This window comes from Lactuca virosa, chromosome 1 (assembly GCF_052849685.1).
Source record: "Lactuca virosa cultivar CGN04683 chromosome 1, Lactuca_virosa_CGN04683_v6, whole genome shotgun sequence".
NCBI classification, from domain to species: domain Eukaryota; kingdom Viridiplantae; phylum Streptophyta; class Magnoliopsida; order Asterales; family Asteraceae; genus Lactuca; species Lactuca virosa.
In genome coordinates this window covers 287855336-287870911 of record NC_136426.1, presented here as the reverse complement: position 1 = coordinate 287870911, position 15576 = coordinate 287855336, and the positions used below count along the sequence as shown (strand labels likewise).

The window sequence follows — 15576 nt, the reverse complement described above, 5'->3', positions numbered from 1 at the left end:
ACATCAAAAAGCCACCGAACGAACATCTAATTTCGATTACTAACCACATGCTTTCACTTTTGACTTCAATTGCAGCATACGCTCGACTTCCAAAAACGAACTTCCATCCATCGACCAACAATAATCAACTCCAACCATTAGAAATACTCATATGACCAAAAGCAAATACTCGACTCCGAACTGTGAGATAAATCCATTCGCTTTTTCATCAACATACAACCTTTCAAAATCTGCCTCTTTTCGAGTCTTCGAAACATCAAGTAACCAAAAGCGAAACCAATCACACTATTCCAACATCATCTTCAAATCACTAACTGAACCAATTTCGACATTAACCAATCAACAGCCAAAATATGTTCGTCCCTTGCTTTCAACGATCGTTGATAACAAACAATCAAACCCAAATTTCAGATCGTTGAGTCCAAACAAATCGAAAATTGATTCCAGAGTCAAAATAGAATGAACATCGACCCCAAGTAAAACACATTTGATTTTCAAATTCCGATTTTGACTTTCAACTTCAATCAATCAGCAAGCAAAATCAATTGTGAATCAAAACAAAATCGAACAACACCAGTCGATTCGAATATCATCTGAACTCAAACTGGAAACAAGAACATTTTGACGAACAAAAATAATCGAATCAAACTCAAGATTGATGACCACGATGAGAGTGTACAACTCGGTTATGCGCAAGATGAAGAACGGACACAGTGAAAGTATCAAACTGATTTAATCCATCTTGGGCTCCAATCTTAAAGAAATCAGATCACGAAAAAAAATATGTGGACTCCATATTATCGGATTCAAGTGAAACATATGGGCTTCGAAATTACATGAACACTAACTGATCATGTTTTGTCACACAATTGGGCTCTATGTATAGTATAATTCGAAATATGGATCTCAAAATGACTTTTGGGCTGAATCAAGTATCATGAACACTTTGGATGAACAGTAATTTCGAAAAGAAATAAAAATTGGAAATATGATTTTGATTTTTGGAATTTTGATCTAAACAAAAATAATTGGATCAACTATGGGTTTGAAACGGATTATATCCAATGAGGCAAATCGATCAAAAATAAAAAATGAAAAATACGAATCGAAATCATGGACATTTTGGAATCCATTTGAGAATTTGAGATACCTTTTTGAGGAATCGAGATCCATTTTCAACGAACGAATCGAATTTAGAAGATCTTGGTTCTTTTGTTGGAACGAGAAAATCTCCAATTTGAACATTGTACCACCCACTATGCGAGATGTACAACTCGTTCTTCGTGTTCTTCGTGTTCTTCAACGATCCAAAAACATCTTCAAAAGAACCACCAACACTTTTGGGTTTTGACTTCAAATTCAATTCAATCTTTGGAGATTGTTGCTTTGGAACCCAAATTTGCTTCACGGATTTCGGCTACACAACATTTGACGATTTTTGTGAGTAAACCCGCTTTTTTTTTGCGTTTGATCTTCTTCTTCTTTTTATTTCTCATATTTTTGCATCTTGAAGACTTGATTTCATGAACAAACCCACTTTCCACAACTTTAACTTTGTGAATTTGAATCAAATCTTTTGGAGTTTGATACTTGTGAATTTCTTTGATCACCGGCTTCCGATAATGAATCACTCCTTCAAACGAATCACAAGAACACAAAATATCATCGGTTTGAACTCCAATCGAGCAAAAAACTTTTTCATCATAAGAATCAACTTGAATTCCTTTTTCTTGAACATCAAGAACACCAAGAACATCAAGAAAACGATGATCATCAACAAGAACATCTTCAACAAACTTAAGAGCATGAAGATCACTTGGGTTTTCAACAAGAGAAATATATCTCTTATGATACAAATCTCTCTCTTCTCCTTCTTTTCGATTATCACTTGCAACTAACTTTAATATCAAAAGATCATACAAACATTCAATCTTCAAAAGTGGTTGAAATATCAATCTTCCATGATCATCCTTCAAACCTCCATAAGAAATCAAAGTTTCTTGTGAAATCAGCCCACTTAACACGAATCCATAGAATTGAAATGCGTTGACCTTATATTTCACACCTTCAATGATTACAACCCAAGAATCATACTCCAAACGTACCATGATCACAAAAACTTGAAGATTTCTAGAGAGAGAAAGTGATTTTGAATGGGTTTTCTAGAGAGAGAAAGTAAAAATCACTTGAATTCTAGTGAAGAAAATCGAATTATGAATAAAATCAAAGATGAATTCGATTTCTAGAATCCAAAAATTCTCTAAATCATGAAGATCAAAGATCAAAAAATGAATCACCAAATCAAGAAAGCCATCAAGGATCAATTCTTGATCCAATCAAGAACACCCGCTCTGATACCAATTGTAGTGGTGTTGATTATGATGGCATGTGCGGAATTAGAAAAGATCTAGTGAATCATCACATAAACTCAACAACACAATGAGTAAATAAATCTGTGTAAGCTCATATTAGATCTAGAAAGGATATACAAATGGGTTTGTATAAATTTTCTCTCTCTAGTCTAACACTCCAAAATGATCATTCGAAATATGAGTGTCACTCACTTCCTATTTATAGGAAGACAACTCATTTACACATCAATAAGGGTAAAGCACAGAAACATCCAAGCGTGACTTTGCACCCTAACACTAACCCCCGGGTCTTCCTACTATACACAAACATAATGGGCCGGCATTATGGCCGTAGACCCATGCACACAGTGAGGAGACTCACCTTGCACCGTTGAAGTCCTACTGACAATCCTCTGGCTGCTAACTGGCAATTCCCCAAACTTTTGCTCCTTCGGCTCCCCGAGCTACCAGTAACAAAATGATACTTAGTCCCAAAATGTCCTTAAGGTAAAACTAGGTCAACCTTGGTCAAAGTCAAAGTCAACATTCAAAGTCAACACTCCGAGTTGACTCAACTCGCCGAGTTGCTCCATCAACTCGTCGATTTCTAAATCTCAGAATTCTGAAATCGCGATCCAACTCGTCGAGTCAACCCTTGACTCGCCAAGTTCCCAGCCGCGAACAAAAATCGGGACAACTCACTTCAACTCGTCGAGTCCCTCCCTGGACTCGCCGAGTCCCTCAGTCTGTTTGGACCATCTTAACAGATTAAGCCCCTACAGTTCAGATCTAAACCCCAAACTTCGTCCATATGCTGAAATTGACCTTTTAAGGGTAAAGTTTCTAACTTTACCCACTCCTAATCCTTCTTAATGGGTTTAGCTCAAACCCTAGCTCCTTAAGACATAAATCTTTGTCCAAAATCCTTATTACTCCAATCCAAAGCAGGAGAACCAAGATCTAGGCTCTAGTCACTCAATAAGCACGTAAAGTCTCAAACTTTACTCCCATGCATGGCCCTTTGGGGCTTAAAAGGCCATAACAACATCCTTAGGGTTTGCATGGAACTCCAATGGCATAAAGTTTGCACCTTTATACCTTCACAACCCTCAAAGACTTCAGATCTGAAAGTATAATCAACTTGGGACATCCATGATCCATAAATCAAGCTCCTTGGACAAAAACCCCATAAAGGTTACCACAAGGAGATCTAAGAAACTACAATGCAAGTTAGAAGCTTGATTACTAGAAAGTGATGAGAATGCAACGAAATCCCTGGATCTGCAACCTTCTCCTTGAACCTTCAAGCTTCGTCTTCTTCTTCTAGTCTTCAAGAACACACAAATCACTAAAGGATGGCTCATACACTCCCAAAATGCTATAGGTTTCATGGATGAGGGTTTGCACAATGGAGGCTATAAATGAGGCCAAGGGGTAGAGAATAAGATGCTTAAATAGGGCACCAAGACCCGAATTTAGGGTTTCCATCACTTAACCCGCGGCCCAAAATTCGCTCCTACTCGTCGAGTCATTCCCCAGACGAGTTGCCTTCTTATTCTGAGGTTTTCCTTTCCTTTCTTGGTATTCTAGATTCTGGGTGTTACACTAAAATTTTCCGTTCTGTGGGTAAATCCGTTACCAACTAGAAAATACTGATGTATTTGGATCCGTTGCTTCCGTTGGTAAAGTCCATTAGCGACGGATTACTGTTGGTAATGCTCTTTCTTTTAGTAGTGTTAGGGGTAGTTTGGTAATTCTCAAAGTCGGTTATTAGTTAGTTACCTGAAATTAGTTAATTCTGGAAGTTAAATTCAGTTACATTCACCCGAAATTTGAAAGGTTGCAATGGTTGTGAAGGGTTTTATCGGTTCATATGAGCGTGTATATGTTTGTTAAGATTTTGTAATTTTATTTGTGGAGTTAATAAACAATATATGTTAATTTGTTTGGTAAAGAAACTCTCCTTTACATTTTTTCCGATGCGAATGCTTCTACAAGTTCTGTTTATATCAGATTAAATCCAAGAAATGATTGCATGATAATCAGAAAGAATGACCCTCCATGGATTTGGTGTTACAAAAACTTGAGGAGGAAATATTGGAATTTCTTATTAACTCCAACAAATTGGTACCCGAACCAAGTTGGTTCGATTATAATGACCATATAGAAAACAAAAGAGATAGATAGAACCCTAAATTGTTCTTTATGAACCAGGTAACGGATAATGATGTGGGGCGTAAAATATAACAAGTCACGTAAATAATTAGAAAAGTCGCACATGTATTTTCTTTTATTTTATTTTAGACATTAAAATACGTGAATTGTTGTACGTTGTGAATATTCATAAAAAGATGGCATTATCTTACAAAGGTCAGTTTTGTCTTTAGTAAATCAATCACTATTATACAAAAGATGAAATAATTTTTATGAAAATTTTTGTTGTGTGTCATAAAATTGATACATGTTGTAATTTGTATATCATTAAAAATATTTTTTATATTAGTGCATCAAATGTTGAACCTACTAACTATTACGCCAGCTACACACCTTTATGAAGTGACCAATTCTTGCTATTTATAAAGATTTTCAACCATCGGTTGAGCCGTACAACTTAAAATGGGTTTGATGTACCAACTACAACGACATCACCAGTTTTCGAGGTTATGTGGAAAGGGCTCAACATTGGTAAAGTTATTAATCCAATCAATACGTAGACAATGTTTGACCTCCTACTCACCCCTGAGTTGAAACCTGCGTTGTATGCTACTTCAAGCAGGGACCTCCACTATATATTCTCCATAAAACACAATGTTTCATATGCATACCGTGCTATGCTAACCGGCCGACCGCATATACCATACACCATTTATGTAGATTTTTTTAACAATATATCATCTATCGTTTGTGTGCTTCCTGCTTCTTCCCTTTCTAAATATCTCTAATGTAAAACTATACTTGCTCAGTACATCAAAGAAAGTTCTCATTCATAATAACAGTGGTGGAAACTATATAACATTAACCCAACCCACATCTGCTTGATGTACATTTAACATATTATTATTAATCATTAAGCAAATTGTTTCCAATGACTATTTGAAGAAATGACAATGACTGGATCATTAATACTTTGGAACAAAATCTATGAATAACAGAGTAACGTACTCCACAATTGTCTTTTCTGGAAAAGTGAACGTGTCATTGTACCTATATATCGTATCAGTCATTCTAGCAAGATTAAGAATTGGTGCAAGAAGTTCCATTGAAACTTCAGTTGGCTTAAGACACCCCTCATTGATATCTTTCCACTTATTTTCAATTGTTTTCTTGAGTTCATGAACAACTACATTTTCTGGCACCTCGAAAGTCTTCATATACGTATGCACTGATTCGACTTGTTGTGCTCTTTCACCCTCAAACTTCATATAGACATTTCACCATGTTAAAGACTTAATTTTAAAATTTTAAGATAAACTCTAAATTTAGTATGTTGTTTGTTGTTAGATAGCAATAGATTTGATTTATATACTTCTAATATCAGGAGAAAATAACAATAATGGTTATTGTAAACATGCATTTGGATATTGAAGGAATATACTTTTTATTTTCTAAAAATAGTTGTTTCTATAACGAAATGTATAATTACGAATTACAAACCTGGTAAGTTGTAATATCATTATAAATTCTTCCTAGTAACTTTGTAGCTTCCTCAATATTTGGAGGACTTTCATACCAAGCCAAAGCCTTGTCACAAACAATATCTCCCATAACCATTAAAGAAGATTTTATAAAAACATCATACGTTGAAGTAATTAATCCATTCCTCAAATACTCTTCGAATGATGGCACGTGTCTACGATATCTCCACTCAGCCTCTTGTAGGTAACCTCCAGCTAGTTCTTGAAACTAGTTTATCATGACATATATGAAAGAAAAAAAAAAGTAAAATATATAAGTAGACACAAATAAATGGAATCTACAATACACAAGGTGAAATGGTATCATACTGCTTGTTTTGAAGCATACACCCTGTCTGCTCTTCCCTCTCTAGATAGTTGTTTTTCAACTTCAGTAAGCTCGCTCAAGAGAATGTTGTAGAGTGGTTTAATATATTCCGGGAGTTGTTCCATAACATTAATTCCCCAACTAAAAACGAAATCAAGTTTTCATCAAATAATCCTTGTTGAATAATTTATGCTACTAAATATATGGGATAAGCCACCATTTAATTTTATCATCACATAATTTTTTGTTATTGAACATAATGTTAAAGGTTAGGAGCACATTCAATAACTATACTTGTTTATGGCACTAGCTAGAAGGCGAAGCTCTATTGTATTCAATAACTATACCTGTTTATGGCACTAGTTAAAAGTCGAAGCTCTTCAATAGTACCATATGCATCATATATGTCATCTAACACCAAAATTAGTTGAACCATTTTCGCTATTACGATTCTAGATTGAGAGTAATCAGGGTCCGGAAATATAGCGATTGCCCATAAGTAAACTTCTGGTGTTCTATCTCTTGCATAAGGAGTTATAGTCTTGAAATCCATGTCCTTGATCCACCTAAATGACAAGAATATCATACAAGCTCTCTTATGTCAGGAGCATGAAGACTAATATGCTTTTAAATTCTAATAATTATGCCAATTGGTATTTATACACTAGTATTAACTTGTGCGGAGTGCATTTACGTACATGTTATGTTGGATTAAAAAATGAGTAATTGTATTCATTGCATGAAGAATTTCCCTTTTATCATTATTGTAACACGCTCAAAGCTTAAATCTATAATATAATGATATTTCAACAAATGTTGAGAAACACATTAAAGTAAATACATTCATTTACTAGGGCATAAGTTTATTTAGTGTTAGGAAAACGGGGTGTTTAGATTACTTGGAATACCGAGAGTCGTGAAAGCACAATCAAATTAAAGTATTTCGATGGTACTTTCGAAATCTCAATTGGATAAAACTCAGCAAAGTTCCAGAACAAAGAATGTTTAAGATATGACTTTCTTGTGTGTGTACAAGTAAAAACGAGAATGACCAAATAACACGAGTATCCTGTCTAAAGACTACCAAATTGATAGTTACATGCAATAACTTCATGTTTGAAAACTGACACTAACTATCTTAAAGTCGGGTCTAAAATAGAGTCATAAAACCGAGTCTAAAATTTCAAATTCGGATTTCCTAAATACAACCATTAACCCCTCTGTTTCAGTCTTTGGGTGTTCCTACATCTTTTTTAGCTATATTATTAAACATATTCCACATTTCTTGAAATTTAAGATGTACAATACCTACTACGTCAGGTGCAACTTATTATTGCAATATTACAATTACTCACAAAAGCCCTAAATTAGTCGCCTTCATCTAGAAACTTCATGTTACGCCGTCTTCCACGTTGGTGGCGCGGCGATCCTCCTCTCAAACCGTCCCTCCGATCATCACAATTGCAAATACAAACTCCTCCACACCGTACACACCAACATATCAAGTTCCGACCTTTCGTACAACTGCATCTTTCTGGAAGAAAATGAAGTCGGGATAAGAGGCGTCACCATTACTGAAGACCTTTTCAAAATCGCATCCACTGTCATCAGATCGAACGTAACTACGCTCCATAAGCGAATCCTTCCGTTACAGAAAACTGTAGGGCTTGATGAGACCGCCATGAAACCTTCTAGAATGACGCTGTACAGGTTCGGCAACACCTCGGTCGTTATCGACATTTACCTGGTAAGTTTTTCCAATCTTTTTTCTTTTTGACCTAATTCTCACATCATCTCGACCAATCTTTTCTGATTTATCTCGCATTCTCCTATTTGTTTTCTTTAAGATAATGAATTGGAGCTTCTTACATCTACTTACCACAAGAAGATGAAAAACGAGAATGTGTGTTCTAAAAACCCTGCATTTTCTTTCGATGATGGTCTTTTATGTGATGAGCAAGAAAACGATTTGGATTTTAGATGTGGGTTTGGGTTTGGTTTATTTTAACAAGAAATTCAAATCGTGAAACAAAAAGATCATCTTTTTACCCATTTTGAACATGATCTGTTGTGGGAAGAAGACGAGCTTCCTTCCCTTTTGTCTAAAGAGAAAAATATTGTTTCAGAAGAAGGGGATTTGTTCAGTGATTGGGTTTTAATAGGTTTAAGGAAAGAATCTGTCGATTGGATGATTAGGGTTAGTACCCATTACGGATTTGTTGCTATGACAACCATTTTGGCTGTTAATTACTTCGATAGATTCCTATTGAGCGATTCTTTCCAGAAAGATAAGTTGTGGATGAATCAGTTAGCTGCAGTCGCTTGCCTTTCTTTAGCTTATAAAGTTGAAGAAATCCATACCCATCTTCTCTTGGACCTGCAAGTACGTATCCGTATCCATATCCATGTCCATATCCATCACATTTAATATATACGAATGCATTCCAACTGTTTGTGAAAATGCCAATGTTATTATTTTGTTATTAACACATCTCTTTCTTTTGTGGGTTGTTTTCATTTAGGTCGAAGGATCAAAATACGTATTCGAATCCAAGACTACAATGAAAATGGAGCTTTTAGTGCTTTCGTGTCTTCAATGGAAGATGAAACCAGTAACCCCACTTGCAATATTCGATTACACAATGAGGAGGCTTGGTTTAATTACTCATCGTCTTCATTCAGAGTTCATGAACAGATGCGAAAGAATTGCTCTTGCTGTCGTCAATGGTAACCTTCTAAAAACCCTTCATAAACTCAGTCATATTGTCATGAATCAAAGAATTGTTTTGATTTTGATTTAATTCAAATCAAGTATTTGATATAAACATGAAATGCAGATTCAAGGTCTCTGGTTTAAAGTGATTGATCCTGATAACTCACTGGATTATCAAGAACGAGTCAAAGGTTTTCTTGAAATTAACGAGGTTTGTTCTTTTCATTATTATATTCCTTTTTTTATTTTATTTAAAAAGGCAGAGGTTAGTTTGACTAATTGTGAACAAGCTCCTTGATAACAAGGTCAATTGTATGACCAGTTGTTTAGATCATTATGTATTAGTATTACCATTTCTATTCTTCACTGCAGGGGTAAGAAGGTCATTTATGTGAGTAAAATTTTTTAGGGTGAGGGAAAGCAAAAACATGTTGGCAGGATTGTGGAGTTTTTCAAAACAACGGATGATAAAAATTACTTTAGAGTGCAGTGGTTTTTCAGAGCTGAAGATACGGTTAGTTTCTGCAACCTTTTCTATTTGTGTATTTATTAGAATTTGATATTCAACTCTTTTTTCTTTTCCTTTTTCCTTCCAACTTATTATCACTCAGGTTATGAAAAAAGTTGCTGCTATTCTAGATAAGAAGCATTTATTCTCCTCCACTTTAATGAATGACAACTTATTAGGTTGTATACTTTCTAAAGTCAAAATAATAGAAAAAGCTCCTGGGGTATGTTCTTTTTTTACCTTTATCTTTCATATATAATGCTACCATCGTTTTCATCTCTTATATTGTTGGTGTCATGGGTCTTCCTTCCATATCTGTATATGCAGCCTCTAAAGCTATTTTATTAAACTATAAATAGGTTTTCAAAATAAAAGATGATCTAACTATCATTCCCTTTATGGCATGATTCATGCACGTGCTCTTAAGTTTTCATCAATTAACCACGAACTTGGCATGTGAGTCTTCATCTTTTGTCCTCTAATTATTGAAATTATATAATTGGTTGCAATTTGATATGGTTTAGTCCTTTTCTGTTGAAGAACCATAGAGGATGGATGATCTGCTACAAAAGTAAGCATAAAGGTCAAAGTGGTCTTTTTTATGGGATATGTCGAACTATCAGGTTTGTGTACATTAGCAACAAGAACTGTGAGTATGGTTGGTACAAGAAAAGAAAGGAATGGTTTGATATTTGTAAGGAATAGTGCAATAAAATTATAAATTTATAATACATTATTTTGATTGTTTTATTGATATTGATGACATTTACGAAAATAAGATAAAAGGGCAATATGGTCTTTCTCTGATCATTGTCAACTGTCAAGTTGGTGTGGTGCTTTGAATGTGTGGTGCGAAAATAAGAACAAATGGCATTATTGTCTTTTTTTTTTGGCTATTGTCAATTGGGAACCTCTCGGAGAAAACGCTTACTGAACAGCTTGCTGGTTGCATGTATAATTTTGGTTAATTATCTTATAATTTCATTCATATTTTTAACATCTTAATTGAATGGTTACAAATATTTATGTCCAACCTGTGAAATTCATAACATTCAAATTTTTATAGTTAAATATTGTTTCCAAATTTGCTAATTTTGTTCTTTGTAAAATCTATACAACTTTTTAAAGGGTATGTTTGGTATTTATATACTTTTATCAAACTCTAAATTAATTTCCATTGATTGATAGTTGAGTTGGTGTGTGTGTGCAGGTAGATCAATAGGACGAGAAAAGGAAGAATGCCACCTTCTTATGCCCTCTATAATAACCCACATGACAAAAACATGAAGTTGAACCGTTGGAAATGTATATATATTACCTAAAAGTATATTTACTATTTTTTAGTGTTTTATTTCGACTAAATGTTTCCAGGTAAAGAAACTTTTTAGGCTCTGTTGCAATTTTCTTTGTCTTTATTGGAGAAGCTTGTGGATTTGAATGACGTTGCTTTTAATGTTCATGTGTTTTTTCTTACAACGAATAAGTAATGAAGATCATCTTTGTTTAGGTGTTTAATTTTTTTTTTTTTTTTTTTGCATACAATATTTCAGTTGTGAAGCTAATTAGAGGCTTAAAGCATGGCACCAGAGTTATTGTTCCATTTTGCACTAGAGTTGAATGTAAATTGCATGGGTGACTAATGCTACAACTATGAAGTGGAGGATGGAGATCAAATTCGTTTTGTGAGCTTTAGCCTGTCACTCAACCAATTAATCAAGTTGTAAGTGTTGCCACACCAAATTACTGTACCATTTGGTAAGTTTTATTTTTGTTTGTGTTTACTGTATTGCGAATTGTTTCAATTGTGTTTTTATGAGATCATTATCCATTTATGCAGACTAGGTGGTCATTGTCATTGTAATACGGCTGCAACTTTTAATTGTATATAGTAGAGAAAAGTTTTTTTCAAGTCAAACTCTTGGCTTTCGGTATACGAAATTTATTCATTTTTATTTTGTTATAACGAATTACCGACCATTTCTATGTGTTACTATATAATTTGACATTAGATTGCTATTAATTTAATAGGAAAATTCATAACAATTTATATAAATTATGAAGCTAAAAGTTATTTTTTACCTCATAGTCAAATGGTAATGGTAAGATGATGGAATGGAATGTAGAATGCAGTTAAATATGAAGACCATATAGTTGTTCGATCTCAAACCTTATAATGGTATTCTAAATACTTAAAAGTTGTTCAATCTAATGAGGAACTAGGAAATGTAGCTAAGAACGTATCAAATAATGTTTGTGATTGATGAAAATGATAGAATTAGGGAGCTTTAATAATACCAGATTATGTAATCCTTATTCGCGACTGTTCAATAGGCGGGATTTAATGTAGTGATGGAGGAAAGATTGGGGTTCAGTTGTAATCTTAAAGAAAGCTTTTTAAATTGTGGGCCGGGAAGGAATAAAAACAGGAAAGTATGGTTTTTTTCTAGAAGAAACATATTTATCCTCAATGTAAAAAACAAACATATTTATCCTCAATGTTCAAAAACATTATTATGTTATTTTTTCTATATAGTAAAATCACTATATTTTGTAATTTTGGATAAATTAATGGAAAATCTCCAATAAAGTCTCAATATTTTGGGTCAGTTCATAGTTTAATACAAAATTATTATTATTATTACTTTATAAAAAATGACAAATTACTGATTAAAACTTCGGAAAAATTCTTTTTCTCCAGTTTCGCAGATTTATTCGGTATCCTGTCTTTTTTTTTTTTTAATTTGATCAAAATATTGGGACTTTCTAAAGCGTTATGTGGCATTATCCCGAAGGATATCACGTGCCAATACAAAAGTATTAGTGAATCCTGACGAACAATTCAAAAGAAGTGAAGTCTATACATCAAATGTGGTGTATAAAAAAGTGTTTTACGATTACTAATGTATAATCAATCATGTGTTCGTACACATTTTTAAACAACCCTAACTCATATTTTTTATTCTTTTTGATTTCGTATATGCTAGCATGATTCTTATAGATAATTGTTTAGATGTAGTAACCTATTTGCATAAAAGACCTAATCGCCTTTAGAAACCAATTTCTGAAAAATTATTTGTACCCGTCGCTTGGCACGGGTAAACGGCTAGTATAACCATATATACATCAATGACTTTTACCATCTCAAAATAGAAACATCATCAAATGCCAAATATCCTACAAACCGTTTTCGGTGTTGTATATAAGCATATAACGATATCACACTAATGTTTTTTTTACTCAACAGTCATTATGGAAAGTTGGAAAAGTTATAGGTTTTTATCATTTTAGATAGGGTAACCTTTAAACAAAAAAAATTACTTTAAAAACCTACAACTTTCCCAAAATTTCTATTTGGTATGCTTAACAGAAGTTAATCTGTAAACCGAATACCCAAGCAAAATAAAAAAGTATCGAAAAGGTTTTAGGTTGTAATTGGAAAAAGAAAATTAACCTTTTGGTTAAAACTGTAAAAATATAATATATTTAGATCTATTATAAAATCAACCATTATAAATATTGTTATTGTTTTTATTCAAATAATACACCAAGAATTTTGTTAATACTTTTATATATGTTACAAAAAAAAGTTAGTATTACGATATTTAATGTATTTTAAAGTTTATTGCTAGTTTTTGTTTTATTTGATTAATATAAAATAATATATAGGTTAGATATGTAGATAAGTAAAGTGACACTCGTCTATAAAAGTAAAGGATGAGCAAAATCAAAATCAAAATTTCAAAAACAGATAAAATTGAAATAAAAAACCAAAATCAAACCAAATAGATATTGAAAAACCAAAATTAAACCGTTGATTTCGGGTTTTGTTATTTAAAATCGAAAAATCCGGTTTGGGTTCAGTTTGGACTTCTGTAAATGATCCACAAAACAAAAACCGACCAAATATGTAGAACCGAATCGTTAACCGACTCAAGGAACTGAAACCTTCCTATACATTATATAATTTATTTAATACATATACTATATTATTAATAAGTATTGTATTATTTAGTTAGAATTAGAAGCATATAGTTAGTGCTTAAGGCGTGAGTTTGTATATTTAATACTCCCTCCGTCCCAATATTATTGTCCACAGACAAAAAACACACATATTAAGAAAAACATTAATTACCACTAACTTTATTTAATAAAATGACAGTTTTGTCCTTACTTTGCATTTAATGTTCCATTAAATGTTTAGTTGGTTAAGTAATAATGAGGGGGTATTTTGGTAAAAATGTTATTTATTTTTAGAAGTGGACAATTATTTTGGGACAAACCAAAAAGGAAAGATGGACTATAATTTTAGGACGGAGGGAGTATATTATAAATAATTATTTATAGCAACTTACTGAGTTGAAACAAAAAAACTAAAACCCATGTATTGAAACTAAAAAACTGAAACCCATCAACCCAGTTGTTGAAACTTAAAAACCGATCTAGGAAACCGAGTTTATGTATTCCTAACATTACATGTTTATGGAATTTCTAAAAGCATTAGTGATTTTTTTGTTTTTTAGAAAAACATAAATCAATAACTAGAAATTTTTCTTTATGTTTGGTTAATTCGTAACTTACTCTGTGAAGATGCACAGTTCTTCCTTGTGTAGTTGATGAAGGTAGTTGACGTGAGTATTTGCAAGCTTTGATAGTGAATCATATGTGGACCATTCTTTTTCATAGTTGGAGAAATATAACCTTGCTTCTACAATATGCATCCCTCGATGAAAATAACTCCTCAACGCATGTCTCACCTCTCGTGCAAGATTACCTTCAAGAGTGTCTACAACATCTACAAGCTGAGCTTCTGTGAAGACGAATGCTTCATCTAAAATAGATTCTCCTCTTATTCTCAATTGTGTAGATTCATAAAAACTTAACATGCCCCTCACATCAGCTCTAATATATTCCTTGAATTTACGTGAGCTATGGTCTTTGAACTTGTTAAACACATCTGTGCAATCATATATAGCAAACAGTTTTAACAAGAACAAATCAAACAATATTGTTTAAAATCGTGTTGAACATATCACTAGAAGTAGCATATACCACAAGACAATTTATAACCATGTTGTCTGAAAACTTCAAAGTTGGTCAAAATTGTATAAAGATCAGCTTGATCATAATCCACTACTAGAAAAAGGCTTTTCTTGACAGACGAACTACGACATACAGCAGTTCTATGACAGGCATAAAAGTCTGTCATAAACTTTATGTCATATATTGTAAAATTTCAATGATTCACGACAGACAGAAATGTTTGTCATTATTTATGTCGTATTTTAAAGAGTAAATTAAATTGCTATTTATCCTTTAATATTACAAGAAAAAGTTAAAATTAAAAGGATACATAATGTAACTTAATAGAAAAATGTTTTTGAAAATTAAAATTCAATCCAAAGAAATCTAGAAATAATTAAAATTTTTAAGATAATATAGAATAATTTATTATATAGATATTATCTTAGATGGATATATAATTTTAATACAGGGTATTTTTGATAAGGTTTGATAGAAGCTATATAGCCGTTATTTGTTAAAAGATGCAAGGAAGAAAAAAAAGTTGTACATTTTAATTATAGTTGTCGGTGACTATCTTGACTATGTAAGGAGAATGCTACGAGTGCCATCCTATGGATAAAATGACTCTATTTAAAATATGTAAAACGAAAAAAGGTACTATCAAAATGGAGGATGGTCCATAAGTTGTCTAAATTATATTGAAATCCTTTAATATATATCCAACACAGTCAACTAAATAAAAAGTTACAATTTTTTACGTCGAACCTATATTGATCCATTACTTAACTCTTTTAACAATGCACAAAGAAATGTTCCAAAAAAAAGATATGACTTATAAAATAAAGGACTAAACTTGGGTCACGATGAAATTCACGTTTGCAACTCATATTTCCATATATCTTCCTTTGAAGAATATATCATATCTCAAGGGACTGAAAAGGGAATAAAAGAGAAATAAAAGGGTAGTATCGTACATTGTA

General features: G+C 32.8%; 1 protein-coding gene and 1 pseudogene across 2 annotated transcripts; one reads left to right on the top strand and one right to left on the bottom strand.

The window, feature by feature from the left end:
* Positions 1–5468: 5468 nt before the first annotated feature.
* On the bottom strand, positions 5469–14510 carry LOC145166987 (10-epi-juneol synthase-like). Its single transcript, XM_079086059.1, has 5 exons — positions 14153–14510; positions 6701–6919; positions 6356–6494; positions 6006–6254; positions 5469–5767 (listed from the first exon to the last, which is right to left on the bottom strand). The coding sequence occupies exons 1-5, from the start codon at positions 14455–14457 to the stop codon at positions 5471–5473; spliced, it is 1209 nt and encodes a 402-aa protein (XP_078942185.1). The 5' UTR covers positions 14458–14510; the 3' UTR covers positions 5469–5470.
* Positions 7748–11489, top strand: LOC145166963 (cyclin-D3-2-like; annotated as a pseudogene). Its single transcript, XR_013740814.1, has 9 exons — positions 7748–8100; positions 8201–8736; positions 8876–9080; positions 9191–9277; positions 9439–9580; positions 9678–10197; positions 10785–10879; positions 11125–11329; positions 11412–11489. The product of XR_013740814.1 is annotated as a cyclin-D3-2-like (transcript).
* Positions 14511–15576: the final 1066 nt, after the last annotated feature.

Excerpts from the sequence above, each read along its gene's own strand:
- LOC145166987 (XM_079086059.1), bottom strand. The coding sequence starts at position 14,457 with ATGTTAAGTTTTTATGAATCTACACAATTGAGAATAAGAGGAGAATCT. Across the intron at positions 6,255-6,355 it reads TGTATGCTTCAAAACAAGCA|TTTCAAGAACTAGCTGGAGG; the intron begins GTATGATACCAT and ends ATGATAAACTAG. Across the intron at positions 5,768-6,005 it reads ATGATATTACAACTTACCAG|TTTGAGGGTGAAAGAGCACA; the intron begins GTTTGTAATTCG and ends GTCTATATGAAG.